Genomic DNA, 21,166 nt, shown 5'->3' with positions numbered 1-21,166 from the left:
GATTCATGTGTTCCCTCCAAATTATTTCCCCAGTGCGCAGAGTAGTGTACGCACACCAAGCACAAAATTTTCCAGGACCAACACTCTACTCACTTCTCCAAACACAGCCATCCGCAAATATGTTTCAGTCGTGGGCCGATGCCGAGGACGATATCCCCGTGCCAGAGATCACCACAAACGCCGACGGCACCAAGACGGTCGTCAGCTTCCGTCTCAACGCCAAGGGCCAGAAAGTGAAAATCACCCAGAAAATCAAAGAAGTCAAGGTCAAAGAAAGAGTGCATCCTTCCATAGCCGTGCGCCGAGGATGGGCCAAGTACGGAAAGGAAAAACACACCTCTCCGGGCCCCGATACCAGAACCACCCAACTAGGTGAAAAGGTCGAGTTGAAGTTGGCTGCTTCCTGGAAGGAGATGGAGAAGAAGGAGGAGGACGAGAGAGCCGAGGAGAAGGCCAACTTGGTCGGTACCAAGAGACTTAAGTGTAGAATCTGTGGTTCCGGTCTGCACTTGACCTTCCAGTGTCCATTCAAGGACACCTTGGGAGGAGAGGCCGTGGCCGAGGCTGCCGGCGAGGCCCTGGAGTCGACCAAATACGTTCCAGCACACTTGCGTGCGGGTGCTCCATCCAAGGAGGAGAGAGACGACTCGTGTACGTTACGTGTGTCGCAATTGAACACCATGGTCAACGAGGACATGATCCGTGGCGAGTTGTTCGGCAAGTACGGTCCATTGCAGAGAGTCACTCTTATTACTCACAGAGACACAGGCGAGTCCAAGGGATTTGCTTACGTGACCTTCCACAGCGAGTCGATGGCCGAGCGTGCTTTGAACGAGTTGAACGGCAAGGGTTTCTACTCGTTGATTTTGAGATTGGAGTGGTCGAAAAAGAAGAAGACCTAGGTTTGCATGGACGGCGGCATTTGATGTCGCTGCGAGGATTACAGGGTAATTGTCGGCGGCCTAGACCGCCGCACACGAGGTTGTTGGTGAGGGTTGGTTCCATGGGTCTTGCGATTCTAGCTATGCTTGTGGAGTATCTTTGCCAATGGCGGCTTGTAAAATAGGAGCTTTCTATAGCCAAATACATTGAAATTGCTATTTTTTGTGGTTTGAGGTTGGACACTCGTCCTACCAGGGCCGATTCCCACATGAGTTGAGGTTCTATCTTTATTGTGAGATTTAAGTATTTCCCTTTGATTCACTCCACTTTTTTTTTCAGTAGTTGAACACTTTTTTTTTAGATGTTTCAGTGCATTATGGCCGGCAACCAAATTAAGGTTTCTACAAGGTAGACAATTGACATTGAGCCATTGGCGACAGGAAATCCTCCAGAGCAACCGTAATTTTAAAAAAAAAACTTTTCATTCCATCAAGACTGTAAATACAATTCAAAGAGAAAAAAAAAAAACCTCTCTCGTCCATACCTCAGCTGAACATTTTCCGCACCCCCAATGGCCATGTCCTCCTGGCTGCAAACCCTGTCAGGCACAAGATGCAAGCTCCCATAGCAAAACAGAAGATGGATGTAGCACTTCATAACCAGTGCATAGCGATTGGAGCAAAATTCTCGGCGTGCCTAAATCTGAAAAAAATACCCATCTATAAATACAACCCTTTGCCCCCCGCCAATTCTCCCGCCGTATTTTCACGTCTATCCATCTCCTCTCGGTTGTTACCGGCTACCGTGAGACTACACTACTACTACCGGAGTTAATATCGGCCCCAGGTTTTGTCGAACAGACCATTCACATATTCCTTCCAAACAACAACAGGCTCTTTAGGTCCGTAGCGATTTTCTGCGGTTTCTGTTACCCAATTCTGCGCTCAATTGGATCTTCCCTCTATCTTTTCCGCATAGACTTGCCCCTTGTGTCTTGGTTAGTAAGTCTTCCTTCGGAGATAGCCCTGCAACAGCCAACAGCAAGCAGAAATATATTCAATCTTACTCAATTGAGTCGGAGAGTCTGTAAACCGTTTGTCTCCGCCAAACTCCGCTCGAGTCTCTCTCCTGTTTGCTTAATTTAGAACACCTCTAGTCATAAAGGTGATTTGGAATTACAGGCGACTTGAATTGCTATTTTGGATGCACCAGCAATTATCGCCATGTCGTCGCCCCTTTCTTCCGTGAAAATCAAGCCGGAACAGCCCAAAAGGGCCTTCTTCAGGAAGATCTTACGCAGACGGCATTCCCAATCCCTGATGAATACCAGTCTGTCCACTGCCGAGAGCGACGATACGAAATTGTCCCATTCGGTCGATTCGACTTCGAATGTGCGCGGGCCGCACGATTCGCTGAGCCAAACGTATATAGACAACTGTCTGCTTCTCTATGACCATGAGGGCGATAACCTCGATATCATGCTGAACCCAGACCCGGACATTTTCTCTGCTTCCGAATCGATGGCTGTAAATGACAAATCTTTTCATACACCAAACTCGCCTCTTTTCCAGGAGAACGAGACCACGGAGCTTACCGCTCCCTGGGCAAACTTAACCTACGAAGCCCTTGAACAACCCAAATACTTCAAGCCGCTTCGAAAGGGAAAGAAAAGTCCCAAGATTCTCAACAATATCTTCTTGGCTCAGGAATTGCGCTGCTCGGTGACAGAGTCCTCTGATACGGAGTCTGAAATAGAGCGTCCACTGCTAAAGGAGCCCAAAGGCAGCAGTCACACTCAGACCCTTGCATCCATGAACCCGGACGAAATCTTGGTCATGCAATTCTCCCGCGACGGAAAGTATCTTGCGGTAGCTGGTAGAGACGCACGTATCACTGTGTGGCAAGTCATCTCGTCCCCGCTCAGTCGGCTCGAGTACAAGAACCAGGAGGATACAGCCAAAGCATTCAAAAAGCCCAATTCGAAGCTGAAACTATTTCAAAATGCTCCTGTCTTCCTCCAAGAGCCAGTTCGTGTGTTTGAGGGCCATACAAATACTATCTTATGTCTTGACTGGAGCAAGAACAATTTTCTTGCCTCGGGCAGTATGGACAAGACAGTTAAATTGTGGAACGTTGATCGTGCCGAATGTCTTGAGACGTTTAATCATAACGACTTCGTCACAAGCGTGAGATTCCATCCTAACGACGACAGATTCTTCGTCAGTGGAGCATTAGATGACTCTGTGCAATTATGGTCCATTTTAGAGAGCTCCGTAGCATATTCCAAAAACTTTGGCGAGAATGTTCTCATTACAGCCTTACAATTTACTCCGCTGGGAGACCATTGCATTGTGGGAGCCTTTGACGGCTCTCTTTTCATATTGGAGACAAAAGATTTGCACCTTTCTTACAGAGTGGACGTAAAAGAACGTTCTGTCCACAATCCATTCCACAGCAAAGACGATCGCAAAATTACTGGTATAATGGTATTTGAGAATCCACATGCATCAGAGAAGCTTGACTCCGATCTAGGCAAGTACCATATACTTGTTACCACTAATGACTCAAACGTCAGACTCATAGACTTGAATCTGAACAAACTCATGACTAGATTTAAAGGTAGCCATAACGATGGCTTATCCGTGGTTGCAACGGTCACAGATGATTCGAATTACATTATCAGTGGCTCGGAAGACCATTACTTCTATGTCTGGAAAAACGATCATTCAATCATAAACAATAAAATCAAAGCATCTCTCAAAGAAATCTTTGAAGATGGCAAGAGTACTTTGGCACAAAACTCGAAGCTCAAGAAGATTGCCCCTGATGGTCGCTGGAAGAAGCTTCTCTCGCTTGATGAACACGGTGACAAGCCTTTCATTTCGAATGAAAACCACACCTACACTTCGATCCATGCGCATCATACTCGCTGTAATGTCGCCATTTTTGCTCCAGAGAGCACGAAACGCCTCTTAGCATTTTCTGATGATTTGATTTACGATTTGGTCAGAAGACGGAAGATGATGGGCAATACGGCTGTCAAGGAAAGTGCTCAAGCGGACGAGTTGGAGCGAGGCGAGATTATCGTTACTAGTGACAGTACTGGCCTAATCAGGGTCTTCCGTCAAGATTCAGCTTACTATGCTAGAAAGTTCATTACTGAAGAGTACAAATCCTTAAAACTTGAGGAAAAAAACGATCATTCTGACACCGGCTCTCTCACTCCAAGTTGCTCCGGTTACCGAGCTGAGTTGGGAAAACTCCTGTCAAACACTCGAAGCTCTAGTCCAACACAGGACCTTGGCGCATCGCTCAAAATGAAACTTCAATCCAAGCTCAACACTGCGCCCTCGAGAAAATCTGTCAACTCTTTCCTGTCAATGCTTCCATTTCCGAGTTTAGAGAGCTCCTCTGAAATGCGCAAGTCTGAGTCCAAAGCCTCAAATTGCGCTGATGCCATTTCTGGCACCGCATCAAATTTGCAGCCCGCAAGGTATCATTCGGGTCATATAGATAGTCGCTTGCGAAGTATTTCCGCTTCTGAATTCACTCGTGGGCGCGCCTCGTCATTTTTGCTGTCCAGCACGGCAATGTCCTCTACTGACAGTCTTTTGATAAAGAATCTGTATCAGCACTAGATCAATATAGGAGTTACAAAGCATAATTAAGTAGATGAAATTAACGATGTATAAATCACGATTCGGTTGGGTCTTCGTTAGATGCAGAAGCAGGAACTTCAGGCATTGTGCCCAGTCTCAAGACTTCAGGGTATAAACTTCCAAAACGACGTTGGTTGAGGCGCAATCTTTCGGATACGGTCTGTGAAAGTGCGCCTGTCTTTTCCAAAAGAATCAATTTTAGTGCGTAGACACAGAGTTCTTTCTCAGAAATCCATTTCTTCTCCGTAGCTTTGGCAAGAATTCTATCAGCTGCAGTCTCAATGTCAGATTCTTGCACAATCTCAGATTCTTCACTGGGCTGAACTTCCTCCATTGACTTTTCATGTGATTGGATATCAATCACGAAATCGCCTATATTGACATCTTCCTCGGCCGCACGCTCCAAAGTTACTTCCAGTATTGTAGCGCAGGATGTTTCCTTCACCAAAAATATGTTTAGCAAAGCTGCTTGCAATTCACGTGGAAGTACGTCTATGACTAGACTCAGCAAAGAACTCAGAGATTCAAAAAACTGCTCAAAATTCTTGAAATTATCTGCCCCTTTGAACCTCGAATAGAAAGTTCTTACCGCTACGAGTAAGTCACATACATCTGCTGCGAAAAAGGAACTGAGCCTCATGAGAGCGCCTATGTATTCGCGAATCTGCTGGTCATTGCCTGGAAGCGAATCATTCAATTGTTTCATAGAGTTTTGGATTGAAACAAGTATTTTGCATAGACTCGGTATGACTTGAGTGTAATCTGCCATGAATACGTTTATGTCAATAGACGCAGTGTTGTCACCGCTGGCATAAGTCAAATCCTCTAAACTCCAGCAAAAGGTTAACAGGAGTAAATGTACAAGAGACTTCCAGGATTCTGAGATGCCAATAGCCTGCCTTGCACAAGTATATGGAAGTCTTAGAATCATACCAGACATGTCGATCTTCGAAAGTAATTTAACTTGCACAATCTCCATGAGACTGTTGGGTGATTCCAAAATTGGCTCAGTAATGAATCGGTTGATGTTTGTCGATTTCGCAATTTGAGCTAGTTTGTTCAGTGCCTCCAGGACCTTGAGGAGACATGACATTAGAAGAAGCTGCTCCTTAGATAGCTCATCATTGTCATCTACATCCTCAGGTGCACTGGCAACTATTATTTCCTCATTTAGTATTGCATCTGTCACCTCTGCAACCAAAGTCGCTACTAGGTCTTCGAATCTAATTGTGATGTTTGTGGTCAGGAGTCTTTCTGCCAGAGTTGCCAGGTCTATCGATCCTCTGCCATCATGGCTCCGCGACATGATAGAGAAGTATGTTTCAAAGGACGATTTCATTTCCTCATCCTGACTATCCATCTCAATGAAATAGGACATTATGTTTGCGTGAATACTGTTGTACATGTCGATGGACGTATGAAGAGAAAACAACTTCATAATAGATGTTGGCAAGGTGACTAGTAGAGAGTTCCAAATGTTTAAGAAAACGGCGTATAGACTCTCAGAGGAATTCAGGAACTTTTCAATCCTGGGAATGAATCCAACGAGAATCGGAAGGGCTACATCAAGCTCATCAATATTTTTTTCCCCAATTGCCTTTTTTGGAGCAGTGCTCGTCAAGATTCTCAATAGCATGCCCGAGAATATACTCATAGCAGAATATCGCAAGTCTTTGGATGACAACGCCAATAAGTCTTTGAGTTCAGTCTCTTCCAATTCGTCACTTCCGGATATGGTCTCATTCTTCTCAGAGAATTGTACCAATGAGATATCGAGGAGAATGTATTTCAAAAATTGAAGCCATTTGCCATGAAATACCGGTTGTGCGTACATACTGTTCAAGAGACGCTCAAGCATTGTTCGAAGGGACAATTTCATAGAGTCGACAGTAAACTTCGGCCTCTCAATTTTGCAGTAGTGTTTGTAAGAAGCTGCGAACAATTCGGCCAAGTGTTTAAATTTTAGACAAGTTAGTACATCGAGCTGATCTTCACCATCACCAAAAAACAGCGATTCGTGGGTAGAGAGAAAATGAGAGTATTTTTCCATGTTTGACTCAGCGGCGATATCACAGAGTGTTGTCACATAATTGCAATACTCGTGCAAGAGAGAGGCCAGAGGGGGGGACAGAGCTGAGGTCTCAATGAGGTAGAATCCGTACAGGCAAATTTGGCGAACCTCCGTCTCTTCATTGAGAAAGCCAAGTTTAGTGAGCTCGATGTAGACTCCTATAAGCATTGGTCCCAAAATGGCCGAGTCTGTCCAAATCATGTTTAAGAGCTGAGCCTTAAAACTTTCTGTAAATTGACGTAGACTAATGGGCATTATTTCTCCTTTTGTACTGACATTCTTGTACAATTTTTGAAGCGCTTTGAGTGCTTCTCTTTTCACCTGATCTACAGGATCTGAGAGCATCCAACCGAAGTAGCGGAGGTAATTCGCTTGCAAAAACATATCAGGATAAGCAGCCGCCCACAGAGCCAATGCCTTCAAGCTCTCAACTCGTATGGAACTGTCAATATCTCTATATCTGCTGTTAAAGACATTTTGGGAGATATCTCCCAAGTTTTCGAGAATGGCCTCTCTCTGTCTTTTCGAGATGGCGATGTTGTTCGAGATGAGATCAATTTTACGCTGGTTTGCTGTTCTGTTGCGCACGCTTGTGCCGTTCTGTGCGCCTGCGAGCTGGCGCTGCTGTTTCTCTACCGTCAAGGTCAGAGAAGCGGCAAGTCTACACAATTGCTCTTGCACCGAATAGAGCAAGCAGACCGAAACGTACCGAAATGGTCGGTATTCAGAGCTGCTGAATGCGAAAAGCCACGCAAGGATGGCATTAATCATAGGCGAAGACATCGAAGAGTCGTCCGAGGAAGCAGTATCCTTGAACAAAAGGCCCTTTTCGTGCGAGAGATCAATGATGTTCACAAAAAACTCCGTCACGTTGCGGCGGAAATGTTTTGTGTTTTTACTTTTAGATACAAACGGATATTCGTGAGACTTCTGGCGCTTGAAGAAGTGGCCAACCTCGGCCACAGTGGCAGCGGCAGAGTCATACGAAGCCAAATCATGCGGCTGTGCCAAGTGCACGCATCCACAGCACCGGAGGATCAAATTGAACATCTCAGCGAGCGCCTCGACCGAGACGTTCTCTGGTGCATCTTCCATCTTTTCCACCCAATCAAGTGCCAAATCTGTCACTGCAACTCCATCGTGAGAGAGCGCTCTGAACAAGTGAACGTCTTCCGATGGTTCTGAATCAATTGTGCGGGTTGGCGCCACTGCCGCACGCGCTTTTTTCCTGCTTTTCAGTTGTTTGGGAGCTTCTTCCTCCTCTTCGACTGCATCGTCGGAAACGGCGTCCGATTCCTCGCTTTTGGAGAGGTAGTCTGATCCTGACGAATCAGAGTCTGACACGTAGCTTCTTTTCCGATGCTTTCTTAGCGCAGCCGGAGCCATAATGGGTGATTTGGTGCTAATGTATGGAGTAGACGCGTGATAATTAGTGTTTACAGATAGATATCGATAATATAAGAATTGGAGTAGGGAGAGAAGAAATTGGTGGAATTTTGTATGTAAATTATTTTGGTAAAGTTTACTATGTGTTAATTAGTAAGGGGCTGTGTTTGCAATTAGTCTTGTCATGTTCTGGATTGGAGCATTATGGGTGATGGTGGCTGGAGAGATTGACGCGTGCGAGACATTTTGATTGTAGTTTTGGGCGTGAGAAAATTCTGGAATAAATTTAGAAGCGGGATTTATCTGACCTTGGATTGTGCTTTTTCTGAAGCCTACTCAAGCAGGTGAATGATACGGGACCCAATGAGTCGTTTTCATAAATGCGAAAGAAGGCAAACGTATAAAACAAAGCAATTATTCTTTTCTATTTGAACTAGACTTTTTAAAAGTCTTCGAGTTGAACATTGCAACAGCATGTCAGGGTCTAGACATCACTATGTCTGGAAGCTGTCTTGAATGCGCATTCTCTTGCAAGATGTCAAATCTCAATGCAATGTCTCTCATTTTAAGTACGCTTCTGTGACAGTGGGCAGTCACTACTGAACCAAGTGCACAAACCATGCAGCAAAATTGTCTGTAATGACAAAAAACTTTCAGAAATTTAGAAATCTGCGAATCATTCACAAAACGTTACCATTCATCTTTTTCCACTTGTAAATATATATCACTTTCCTCATTCATCTATGGTACAAGAAAACACACTCAATCACCACTTAACCCACACCAAATCTCTACTTAAAAGTGAAAAATAATTCCAATATTAATTTCAAATCAACGTATATAAATCTCCCTTTTTCTCTATTCACCATCGACAACTTTTCCCAATACTCCTACCTCTTCTTCTCAGATCTCGCGTCGTGCACTACCACTATCAACTACACCACAACCACCTACTCAAAACCCACCCCGCCGCCATGTCCACGCCGCAGGAACCCGTCAAGCCGGAAACACCCGCCGCACACGACTCTCCGGCGCCCGCCGCCGCCGACGAGCAAAAAACCGAGTCGCAGGAGTCCGTGGACGTGGAGAAATTGAAGGAAGACTTCCAGGAAAAGGCTCGCATGTACTTGATCGAGCAGTCGCGACATGTCATCATTCCGTCGTTCGCCAAGTGGTTTGACATGAACGACATCCACGCCATCGAGAAAAAACTGTTCCCCGATTACTTTGCCGCAGAGAACGGCGCCCTGTTTGTGTCCTCCTATAAGTCTGCCCAAACATACAAGCACATGAGAGATTTCATGATCAACACGTACCGCATAAACCCGATCGAGTACTTGACGGTCACGGCGGTCAGAAGAAACTTGGCCGGCGACGTGGGCTCTGTCATTCGCATCCATCGCTTCTTGGAGAAATGGGGCTTGATCAACTACCAGATCGATCCAAACACGAAACCGTCCTTGGTGGGGCCCCAGTACACCGGCCACTTCCAGATTACGCTAGACACGCCCAAGGGTTTGACGCCGTTTGTGCCGGAGTCTGTTTCGGGCGCTACCCCCAAAAACGAAGCTGAGGATGCGATGGATGTCACCAGCGACAACAACACCGCCGTTCCGAAGGTGGCTGTCAAGGAGGAGGAGGATGAAAACGCCGCCATCCCGCTCAACATGGAAATCACCAGAAACATCTTCGACAACTCCAAGTCTCAGAAGACCCTCTCGTCGGTGTCTTTCTACTGTAGTGAGACTGCCAACGACATCTCGGATGTCAGATACCACAACTTGAAGAGCAAGGTTTCGATTGGCGGCTCGCTTGGCCCCTCGGTCATCAGCAAAGACTGCTATGAGCAAGGCTTGTTCCCTCTGAATTTCACAGCTTCCGACTTCATCAAGTTGGACCGCGCAACGGCTGGCTCTGAGTGGACGCAGCAGGAGACGTTGTTGCTTTTGGAAGGTGTGGAGATGTACGGCAGCTGCGAATCTAACCCCCAGTCTCTCTTCATCAATTCAAACGGACAGTGGGACAAGATCAGCGAACACGTCGCCACCAAGACAAGATCAGAGTGTTTGACCCGCTTCTTGCAGTTGCCTATCGAAGACAAGTATCTCCAGAACGTCGCCAAGCCCGAGAAAACGGGTGTTGTCGGTGAGGGAATACCCAGGGACACCATCATCCTGGAAGTTGTTTCCAAATTGATCGAGACAAACCAGGGCCGGGATATCTTGAAACAAAACGGTAAGGAGAAGCTTGAAGAGAGCATTCAGAGCCAATCTAATTTGATCAACCAAGTGATTGAGTTGACGCTAGAGAAATTCGAAGCCAAAATGAAGGTGCTTGATCGGTTGGAGGCTGACTTGGTAAAAACAGAGAACTTGTTGAATTTGCAGAGAAAGCAGGTTTTGGTCGAGAGATGGTTGAACTTTGAGAAGTTGAGCAAATTCAAGAAGCAGACAAACAACCCGGACTTGGAAGAATTGTTGGACGACCTATTGACGCCGATCAACATCAAAGAGGTGAATGAGAACTTCAACAAAACCAACTTGGAGGATGCTTCGGAGGTAAGTGCCGTGCAGAAGAAGGACCAGATAGCGGAAGATATGCCGATCAGTGTGGTGGAGCCCAAGGCGTACCTGTCGTGGTCTGTTTAAAGGAATTCAAAGACTCGTGTATTTTTAGAGAAAAAGGAAAATAGGAGCCATTGTAGCTCGCTAATCGAAAGCCTATGTATTAGCCTATGTATTAGAACCTGAATAGAGATAGTGCTTCCACTCAACGTATGAGTGTCTTTTGAGTCATTAAGCGGAGAAATAGCCATTCGAAATCAAAAAAAACTATCAAGTTCCATTTAATTTTGTGAATAGGAACAATCTTTTTTTGATTTAGGACTACAGTTTGGATTTGTGATTAGAACGTCTCGGTGACGAACGTATACGAACAGTACTAGGGCTGATGTAGTTTGAAGGCTGTCGCCTGTGCCGATTTTTTGAGAGTTTGATGGACTGAATTGGGACTGAATTGGCTGACATCTTTTGTGCACTTTTGCCTCGATGGACTACACTATAGACTGGAAAGCTATCGACCACCAGTCGGGAAAATGAAAGGATGAAAATTGCCGAAGAAGAAACATGAAATTTCTGAGACTATACAGTTTTGTTGTCTCGTGGATCAACGTTGGCTCTTCTCACAAGTGTCAACGTTGAGTACGAACAAAGCTACGATAGCCAGACCACCAAACACCAGCCGATACTTATTCAATATTTTGAGTGCATTTTCGAATCTCCTCTTTCAATCCTTTGGAACCAATTCCTCCTGTTTGTCTGACAAAGCACATGTAGTGAGAATAGACACTCGACTGAGAGAGACTTCAAATCGATTTCAAACCTGCTGATAATAATCCGGAAGGAAAAATGAATGCACTGAACAACGGAGGCCTGTCGCTCAATTCGCCAGTGGCTCTCTCAACAGACATTAGGAAGTGAAGGATATCCCATTGGAATTAGAGCCAGAACGAGAAGTATTGATATAATTATTTCATACTATATTATTTAGATTATCTTGTACAGCCCAATATCACAATAATTATGATCGAATGGAATAGTTATTTATCCTACGGTAAATCCATCGAGCCAACTGCTACATCCACAAACTCTTAACTATCATTCACAAAATCTACGTAAACACAAAATACAAACACACAAAATACATGACAAAATAAATACAGAAATATAAAACAAACTCAATATTGCCGACTTTTCAAAGATCTCCTGCCATCTATTCCAGAGCAACAAATGGCAAACAAAACCAATACCCACAACGAAAAAGAAAAAAAAAAGAGAAATTTCCTCATTCTTAAAATAATCAAAAGAAGAGAATTCGAAAATAAAAAAATTCTAGCCCAATTCCACCACAGATAACCCCATTAATAGATCTCCCCAGCTATATTTGTACCTCCCACAAATGCCCACCCGCACCCCTGCCTCCCAGTCCTGCCTATACCGGCCAACAACTTGTCCTCCACAACTACCACCGGATACAACCTCCACCAGTGAACATAAACCCCAGTCCTGCGCCAATCAGCCCCCGCCGCAGTTCCCCGCCTGTTCGCCTAGTGTAATTGCATCCTATCCCAACCTCCAATTGCGGCTCGCATCCACATCCGAGGCTATCCGCTCCCTAGCTCCCACCGCCAGCAGTCAGACGTGAACCTGACCAGTGACTGCTCCCCAAAAGAGACAGAGTCAATTATCCGCCTCTGCAATATATAAAGACACTCCCCCCTCGCACTTTTTCGTAGACGATCTTGGAAAATGTCCGACATCCCCATCAACTTCACCCAGTTGACAGAGTTGACGCAGTTGGGCATTCTGCCCCAGTCGCTAGACTTCAAGTCCACCACCTTGGAGTCCGACAGCTATGTGTGTGTGAGAGAAAGCGGCCCGCAGGGCAACACCGTGGCCATTGTAGAGTTGAAGAACAACTTCAACGTGGTCAGAAAGAACATGAGCGCCGACAATGCCATCATGCACCCCACGCAGAACGTCATTGCGTTGCGAGCCAACGGCACCACGTTGCAGATTTTCAACTTGGGCACCAAGCAGAGATTGAAGTCCTTCACGCTCGACACTCCCGTGGTGTTGTGGAAGTGGTTGGACGAGCAGGTGTTGGGTCTTGTCACTGCTTCCACCATCTACACGTGGAACGTCTTTGATGGCACTAACGACGGCCCCCAGAAGTTGTCCGATAGACACCACTGCTTGAACAACTGCCAGATCATCAACATGGTTGCAGAGCCAGCCTTGAACTGGTTCGCCGTGACCGGTATCGCCCAGGAGGACGGCCGTATTGCCGGCCACACCCAATTGTACTGCAAGTCCAGAGGTGTCTCCCAGGCCATCGAGGGCCATGTTGCCAAGTTCGCCCAAGTCAAGTTGAACGGTGCTGCTCAGCCAACCAAGGTCTTCTGTATCGGTAACAAAACTGCCCTGGGCCAAGGAACCTTGCACATCATTGAAATCGACCACGCCGACGGCAACCCGCCTTTCGCCAAGAAGAGTGTGGACATCTTCTTCCCTCCAGATGCTAGCAACGACTTCCCCGTCAGTTTGCAAGCTTCCGACAAGTACGGTATCATCTACATCTTGACCAAGTACGGTTTCATTCACTTGTACGACATTGAGTCTGGTTCCAACTTGTTCGTCAACAGAATCACCGTTGACCCTGTGTTTACGGCATCTCCTTACAACGATGGAACTGGTATCTTGACTATCAACAAGCAGGGTCAGGTCCTCGCCGTGGAAATTGCTCAAGACCAAATTATCCCTTACTTGTTGGAGAAGTTGTCTGATGTTCCTTTGGCCTTGGCTATTGCCTCCAGAGGTGGTTTCCCAGGCGCCGAAAACTTGTTTAGACAACAGTTCCAAAATTGTTTGAACCAAGGAGATTACGCCAATGCTGCTAAAGTCGCTGCCTCTTCCGAACAGTTGAGAACCCAAGACACTATTGACAAATTGAAGCACATCACCCCTCAACCCGGTCAAATCTCTCCAATTTTGCAGTACTTCTCAACTTTGTTAGACAGTGGCTCGTTGAACCAATATGAGTCAATTGAACTTGCAAAGCCTGTCTTGCAGCAAGATCGTAAGCCTCTCTTTGAGAAATGGTTGAAGGAGGACAAATTGACTTGCTCTGAAGAGTTGGGTGATATTGTCAAGTCTTACAATGACCCTGCTCTCGCTTTGGCTGTGTACATCAGAGCCAACGTTAGTATCAAGGTTGTTTCTTGTTTGGCCGAGTTGGGTCAGTTCGACAAAATTTTGCCTTATTGTCAAAAGGTCGGCTATCAACCAGACTACACCAACTTGATTCAAAATTTGGTTCGTGTGAACCCTGACAAGGCCAGTGAGTTCGCTACTTCCCTTCTTGCCAACGGTGAGGCACAATTGAATGTGGAGTCTGTTGCTGACTTGTTCTTCTCTCAAAATTATATTCAACAAGGAACTGCATTCTTATTGGATGCTTTGAAGAGCGATTCCCCAGCTGAAGGACAATTGCAAACCAAACTTTTGGAAATCAACTTGATGCATGCTCCACAAGTTGCTGATGCTATTTTGGGTAACCAGATGTTCTCCCACTATGACAAGCCTACCATCGGTAAATTGTGCGAGAAGTCCGGATTGTTCCAAAGAGCTTTGGAACACTACGACGACATTAAGGACATTAAGCGTGTGATTGTGCACACCAATGTGTTGCCACATGACTGGTTGGTCTCGTACTTCGGTCAGTTGAATGTTCAACAATCTATGGCCGCCTTGAACGAGTTGATGACTTCAAACATGCAACAAAACTTGCAAGTCGTGATCCAAGTTGCCACCAAGTACTCTGACTTGCTTGGCCCATTGAACTTGATCAAGTTTTTCGAATCTTACAAGTGCAATGAGGGTAAGTACTACTACTTGTCGCTGATTGTAAACTTCACGCAAGAACCAGATGTAGTGTTCAAGTACATTGAGGCTGCTGCTAAGGTTAACCAAATCAAGGAGATTGAGCGTGTTGTTCGTGACAACAATGTTTACAATGGTGAGAAGGTCAAGAACTTCTTGAAGGAAGCACAATTAGAAGACCAACTTCCTTTGATTATTGTCTGTGACCGTTTCAACTTCGTTCATGACTTGATCCTCTACTTGTACAAGAACCAATACTACAAGTTTATTGAGGTCTACGTTCAGCAAGTCAACCCATCAAACACTCCTCAAGTTATTGCTGGTTTGTTGGATGTCGATTGTGATGAGAACATCATCAAGGGTTTGTTGATGTCTGTATTGGGACGTGTTCCTCTCAAGGAATTGGTTGCTGAGGTTGAGAAGCGTAATCGCTTGAAGCTCTTGTTACCATTTTTGGAGAAGACTTTGGAGGGTGGTTCCACTGACCAAGAGGTCTATAACACCTTGGCCAAGATCTACATCGATTCCAACAATAGCCCAGAGAAGTTCTTGGAAGAGAACAACAACTACGACACTTTGTCCGTCGGTCGCTACTGTGAGAAGCGTGATCCTTACTTAGCCTACATTGCTTACTCCAAGGGTGGCAATGACGATGAGTTGATTAACATCACCAATGAGAACAAGATGTACAAGTACCAAGCTCGTTACTTGTTGGCTAAGTCTGACTTTGGTCTCTGGGACAAGGTCTTGACCCCAGAGAATCCACACCGTCGCCAATTGGTTGATCATGTCATTGCTACCGGCATTTCTGAGTTGAGTGATCCTGAGCCTGTTTCCATCACTGTTAAAGCCTTGATGGAGAACGATATGCCACAAGAATTGATCGAATTGTTGGAGAAGATTATTCTCGAGCCATCCCCATTCAATGACAACACCTCTTTGCAAGGTCTTATGATTTTGACTGCTATCAAGGCAGACCCAAGTCGTGTGGCTAACTACATCGAGAAGTTGGACAAGTATGATCCTAACGAGATCGCACCTTTGTGTATTGACAATGAGTTGCTTGAGGAAGCATTCGAAGTGTATGATAAATTTGAGTTGAGAAATGAGGCTATGAAGGTGTTGGTTGACGACATCATGTCTCTTGACAGAGGTGAGCAATATGCTGAGAAGTATGATACCTCCGACTTGTGGTTCCAATTGGGTAATGCTCAATTGAACGGTTTGAGAATTCCAGAGGCTATTAAGTCATATGTCAAGTCCAAGAACGCCTCTAACTTCGAGCAAGTTATCGAAATTTCTGAGCGTGCCGGAAAGGAAGAAGAGTTGATTCAATACCTTGATATGGCTAGAGAGTCCCTCCGTGAGCCAGCTATCGACAATGCTCTTATCAATTGTTATGCCGTATTGGGAAGACTTTCCGATATCGAGCGCTTTGTTGCTGGCCCTAATGTTGCAGTTTTGAATGATATTGGTGACAAGTTGTTTGAATCTCAAAATTACAAGGCTGCCAAAATCTTGTACTCTAGCGTTTCTAACTACTCCAAGTTGGCTACCACCTTGGTTTACTTGGAAGACTACCAGAGCGCTGTTGATTGTGCTCGTAAAGCTTCCAACACCTCTGTCTGGAAGCAAGTTAACAATGCTTGTATCGAAAACAAGGAGTTCCGTTTGGCTCAAATCTGTGGTTTGAACTTGATCATTGATGCTGAGGAATTACCGGAGCTTGTTCGTACTTACGAGCACAACGGCTATTTCAACGAGGTTATTGCTCTTTTCGAGAATGGTTTGGGTTTGGAGAGAGCTCATATGGGAATGTTCACCGAGCTTGCCATTCTTTACTGTAAATACAGTCCTGAAAAGGTCATGGAGCACTTGAAATTGTTCTGGTCTCGTATCAATATCCCCAAGGTGTTGAGCGCCTGTGAAAAGGCACACTTGTACCCAGAATTGATTTTCTTGTACTGTCACTACGAAGAATGGGACAATGCTGCTTTGACAATGATTGAGAAATCCGAATTTGCCTTCGACCACTCATCGTTCAAAGAGATCATTATCAAGGTCTCAAACTTGGAGATTTACTACAAGGCTATCAACTTCTATGTTTCGGAGAACCCTAACCTTTTGGTTGATCTTCTTTCCGTTTTGACTCCAAAGATCGATTTGCCCAGAGTCGTGAGAATGTTCATCAAGTCAAACAACTTGCCATTGATTAAACCTTTCTTGATCTCTGTCTTGGACAAGAACAATTCCGTGGTAAATGGTGCATACCATGACATCTTGATCGAAGAGGAGGACTACAAGTCTATGCGCTCTGTCATTGAGAACGAGTCTAATAACAGATTCAACTCTCTTGATTTGGCCGAAAGATTGGAGAACCACGATTTGATCTTTTTCAGACAAATCTCTGCAACTTTGTACACAAAGAACAAGAAGTACATCAAGGCTATTTCCATCTTGAAAAACGACAAATTGTGGCCTGATCTCATCAAGACTATTGCCATTTCTCAATCGACAAAGTTGGCTCATGAGACTCTTGACTACTTTGTTGAAACTGGAAACCACGAGTGCTTTGTTGCCCTTTTGTATGCTGCATATGGTTTGGTGGAGTATGACTACGTCCTAGAGTTGTCATGGTTGCATGACTTGGGCAACTTTATCAAACCCTACGAGATCTCCAACATTTATGAGAACAAAAAGAAACTTGATGAGGTTTACGAGGATTTGCAAAAGAGAAAGGCGGAGAAGACTGACGATTCTGAGCCTGTAGCTGGCCAACCATTGATGATCACAAATGGCCCAATGATGGGTTTGGGATACCAGCCCACCGGCACTGGCTTTGGAAACTCTTATTAGACAACTGTAAACATCTCTACCAAAAACCACCATTTGGCTGATTGGGGTGTTTTTGGAGATATGAATTCAGTATGGAAATGTTGATGAGTCACGTAAAACAAGTATTATAATGTATTTAAACATAATATGGCTTCGATTCGATTCGAACAAGAGAACTTCTAGGTATATGTAAAAACACACGGCCACACACAAGCCAGAGCTTTATTGGTAATACTTAAATGGCTTTTATGCGTGCTAATCCAATTGACTTCTGCTCTCTTCCAAATTGGCATGAAGCTCCATTTTATTTCATTGGAGTTTTCGCAGATTCTCTAACATTCATTTTTAGAAACTCGCACTAATTACTAGCGATTCTAACGAATACTTTGATTTTCGAAACGCAACTTGCATCGATGATTCTGAAGATATTGTATCTCCAAGAACATGGCTCAACATGAGATTCTATGGAAATTCCCTTTACTGTGGCAATTTTGCTTTATCTTGTACGGTCAAAGCATATCAGATCTTGGAAATTTCAAATCTAAATTCTATGATTAGAACGTGATACCTTATCACAAAATCATGGTCGTATCAATCCTTTCGAGCGGAGAAACGTGAACACACGCTCCATTGCAGAGACCAATTGTGAGATATCAGATATAGTCGCAATACCACGTATATGTGAATCATACTCTTGTAGACTTGAGGAAGACTTGATATCACGAATATTTTCATCGTTGCAAACAAGCTCTATGTGAGTGTCCTTTGAGAAACTCAATAGGACGTGCGAATAGGATTCATCCGGTTCAATGATTACAATTGGATTATTTGAAGCTTCCTTGAACAAACTCGAATATGTCATCTGGCTGACACGACTAAACAAGCCCTTCTTTCTCTGCACAAATACCAATCGGTGATGAACACTATTGGCAAAACTACGAAGGCCCTCTTCTCTATCCTTGTTGTTGAGGAGGGCACTGTACCGATCGAGGGCTACATACAGAGGTGTTGTGTAGCGAAAGACCTGCCAGGGAGCTGTATCTTCGGCTTCTGGGTCGTGAAGGTATCGTTTCCGACGCAATATAATATAGAATGGCTTGACATACAGCCGCGTAATATGGTCCATCACGTCGTACCTCAACCCCAATAGAAAACAATCTTCTGCATCATATAGACGGTCGTTTATAGGAAACGCAGTGACACCTCCAAACCTCATGATATTCTCAACCAAAAGATGATTCTTGTTTGCAGTCCACTGCTCGATCTCAGCCAAGATCTGTTGCGAACATATCTTACTCTTTATGCTTCTACTATGGGAACTATCCTTTACATCCTTCTTCTCAAAGTATTTCAAAATAGACTCATCGAAGAAGTTGTAATGGTAAACTGGCGGCACTTCGTCTTGTTCGTCTACAGGAACTAGATCTTTCTCAACAAAGAGATTTTTCGTGGGAATATTGGGAGCATGACTAGGCGCTTCGTTCTGCGCAACTTGACGAAGAAGCGAATGGTATTCTGTCTGGAGAGGGGCAATGTCTGCTTGAAGCGAACGGATATCGTTCTCGAGTTCTAGAAGCTCATTTTCCATAGGTCGAGTACAATGTCTACGTAGCGAACGTGTCAAAAATGGGGGGTGTACAGAAGTGTTTCTGGATCGAAATCAAGTGATGGGGTACATCTGGATCACAAAACGATGCAAATTGAATTACTATAATTAGCGCTCAGAATATTAATGAAAAATTGAAATGTCAATTGGTCAAAAATGGCGTGTTCATTTTTGCAGAGCGCACTTTGTAGAATTCTCCGATGTGTACGTTTCAGCTTGACAAAAGTTCGATTTGACATGACGTTTTTCTCGGCGACTAAATTTTAAATGTTCCTTGTTATTCGTTGTTAGAATATTCTAATGTAAATCTAGTTCGTGATGGTTTCTATGGATCACCTACAACAAAACGGAGACTAAACCAATGTCTATTTTATAATCCTATTAAGAGAACAATTTTAAAATTTCTCCCACTTCCACAATGACTCGCCTGGGTTAACGAGCTCATTGTCATTCTTATCTGTGACGAGGCCATCCTGAGAAATGATCACATTGAGGTAGTAGAAGAACTTCTGAGGCTGGAAGCCGTTCTTGGTCCAGTCCTCCTGTGCATCCTTCAATGCTTGCTCCTTAGAAATGACAGCCTTAACCTCAATCTTGGAACCGTGTCTTGACTCCCACAGCTCAACCACTTGCTTTGGTGTCACAACACCAGATTGAACCTCAATTTTATCTGGAAGTTGGGCTGGGTCTGCGGTAGCAACGGCGGCCACGGTGCGACCGACATCAATTAAATGGGTAAACGCAACTCTTTGCTCAGGCGAGCCCAAGAAGGTGACAGACTTGTGTTCTTGGTCGACACCGAAATGGAAGTTGATTTCATACAACCAGGCGTCACCGGCGAAACAACTGGTGCTGATATCAACCACCTTGATTCCCTTTGATCTCAAAGCATCACTGTGTTGCTTTTTGCCCAACAAGAACCCGGGGAACACCGATTGGACCGAGGAAACGTCTACACCGAATTGAGAAGGAATGTAGAGTTTTGGTTTTACAATCGAGACCAACTTCTCAGCGGCCTGAGAAACTTCAGGGGTGAAACCCAACAAAGAAATCACCACATCAACACCCTTGATGGTTTCGGCAACTCCCTCTGGATCAGCGACAAGGTCGCCGCTTCTGTATTCCACAGCGTCGGTGTTTTTCTTGTCAGCAGCGTTTCTGGTGATGAGGATGGCTGGCTTTTGGAAGCTGTCTCTAAAAGTAGAACTTTCCAATGCGGCCAAAACAGGTGCGCCCAAGGCACCATTTGCACCCAAGATTGCAATAGAGTGTTTAGCCATGATGTTGAAGATGATTTAGATAGATTTATGAGATAGAGCTATGAGAAGCAGATACAATTGATGGATACAATTGGAAGATTAAGATGATGAATTGAACCACTCAAGCCTAAAACTACGGATTTATATATGTTGCATCTACAGACACTTAGTGAGACGGCTGAACCACACTTCACACTAATTTACTAAGATTACAAACTACTCTCAACCGTTCTCCTGCAGGCTGGGTGGAATGGGGTATCTGCAGGCCCGCCTTCCACGGACATTGAATGGAGCCGATCCGCATCGGGGGGTATGATTAATAAGGTTAGGTGAGTGTCAAAACATGGCTGACAAATGGCGCTATGTGCTGAAACATGTTTTGAAGATTTTTGTTTTCGAAAGCGAGTCTTCATAGGCAATGCTCTTTACTCAATACTTGGTTAATGACACCACTTCATAAAATTTTTGTAGGCTCTTCACTCGATTGAAAAATTGATAACTGTGTTTAAAAATCAAAATGAATTTTGCAGACGGGACGAAGTACAGAACCGGAGTTGCTTTGACCGGCATAATTATGTTCTGTGTTTTTTGAGCCACCTTTTTGAGGTGAGTATCTCCAATTGTGGTTCATAGAGAAGTGTGTATCACCGTTCAAATATGTGATGAGAACAGGAACTAACCTCGAGGTGTAATATCCAAGAAAAGAAAAGAAAAAAATTTTTTTTTACAAGAACACAAAAAAGGAAATGGTAACTTCCAATGCGCAAACCGAGAACATGTCATTCTTAGGTTCAGCTCCGCATCCTTCCAACCTTGTCACCTACCAAGCTACAGACCAGAAACCGTTTGTTGTCCCATTTTCTGCGGCCCGCTCTGCAGTTTTACGGTGTAGGTCAGTTTCAAGTGCGTTGACAATAATCCCGTTTGGGCAATTTGCCAGGGCCAGATGTGTCGCTCCACAAAAATGCACCAAACCAAAACAAACACGCCTGCAGAGACCCGCCAATATACGGGGACTAGAAACTATA

General features: G+C 44.6%; 7 protein-coding genes across 7 annotated transcripts; 4 read left to right on the top strand and 3 right to left on the bottom strand.

The window, feature by feature from the left end:
* Nucleotides 1-5: 5 nt before the first annotated feature.
* On the top strand, nt 6-902 carry PUMCH_000489 (uncharacterized protein; the record flags this gene model as incomplete). Its single annotated transcript, XM_063019573.1, has 1 exon — nt 6-902. One exon carries the CDS (start codon nt 6-8, stop codon nt 900-902), a length of 897 nt encoding a protein of 298 aa, XP_062875643.1.
* Nucleotides 903-2,105: 1,203 nt separating this feature from the next.
* On the top strand, nt 2,106-4,520 carry PUMCH_000488 (uncharacterized protein; the record flags this gene model as incomplete). The annotated part of the gene is made up of 1 exon (XM_063019572.1): nt 2,106-4,520. One exon carries the CDS (start codon nt 2,106-2,108, stop codon nt 4,518-4,520), a length of 2,415 nt encoding a protein of 804 aa, XP_062875642.1.
* A 55-nt stretch (nt 4,521-4,575) lies between these two features.
* On the bottom strand, nt 4,576-7,998 carry PUMCH_000487 (uncharacterized protein; the record flags this gene model as incomplete). The annotated part of the gene is made up of 1 exon (XM_063019571.1): nt 4,576-7,998. The coding sequence occupies one exon, from the start codon at nt 7,996-7,998 to the stop codon at nt 4,576-4,578; it is 3,423 nt and encodes a 1,140-aa protein (XP_062875641.1).
* Nucleotides 7,999-8,972: 974 nt separating this feature from the next.
* On the top strand, nt 8,973-10,646 carry PUMCH_000486 (uncharacterized protein; the record flags this gene model as incomplete). Its single annotated transcript, XM_063019570.1, has 1 exon — nt 8,973-10,646. One exon carries the CDS (start codon nt 8,973-8,975, stop codon nt 10,644-10,646), a length of 1,674 nt encoding a protein of 557 aa, XP_062875640.1.
* A 1,659-nt stretch (nt 10,647-12,305) lies between these two features.
* PUMCH_000485 (uncharacterized protein) lies at nt 12,306-17,294 on the top strand (the record flags this gene model as incomplete). Its single annotated transcript, XM_063019569.1, has 1 exon — nt 12,306-17,294. One exon carries the CDS (start codon nt 12,306-12,308, stop codon nt 17,292-17,294), a length of 4,989 nt encoding a protein of 1,662 aa, XP_062875639.1.
* Nucleotides 17,295-17,853: 559 nt separating this feature from the next.
* On the bottom strand, nt 17,854-18,861 carry PUMCH_000484 (uncharacterized protein; the record flags this gene model as incomplete). The annotated part of the gene is made up of 1 exon (XM_063019568.1): nt 17,854-18,861. One exon carries the CDS (start codon nt 18,859-18,861, stop codon nt 17,854-17,856), a length of 1,008 nt encoding a protein of 335 aa, XP_062875638.1.
* Nucleotides 18,862-19,274: 413 nt separating this feature from the next.
* Nucleotides 19,275-20,159, bottom strand: PUMCH_000483 (uncharacterized protein; the record flags this gene model as incomplete). The annotated part of the gene is made up of 1 exon (XM_063019567.1): nt 19,275-20,159. One exon carries the CDS (start codon nt 20,157-20,159, stop codon nt 19,275-19,277), a length of 885 nt encoding a protein of 294 aa, XP_062875637.1.
* Between the last annotated feature and the right edge of the window lie 1,007 nt (nt 20,160-21,166).

Source organism: Australozyma saopauloensis, chromosome 1, assembly GCF_035610405.1.
Source record: "Australozyma saopauloensis chromosome 1, complete sequence".
Classification (NCBI taxonomy): Eukaryota; Fungi; Ascomycota; class Pichiomycetes; order Serinales; family Metschnikowiaceae; genus Australozyma; species Australozyma saopauloensis.
The sequence above is the reverse complement of the archived record's forward strand: the minus strand, read 5'-3'. Positions and strand labels throughout refer to the sequence as shown.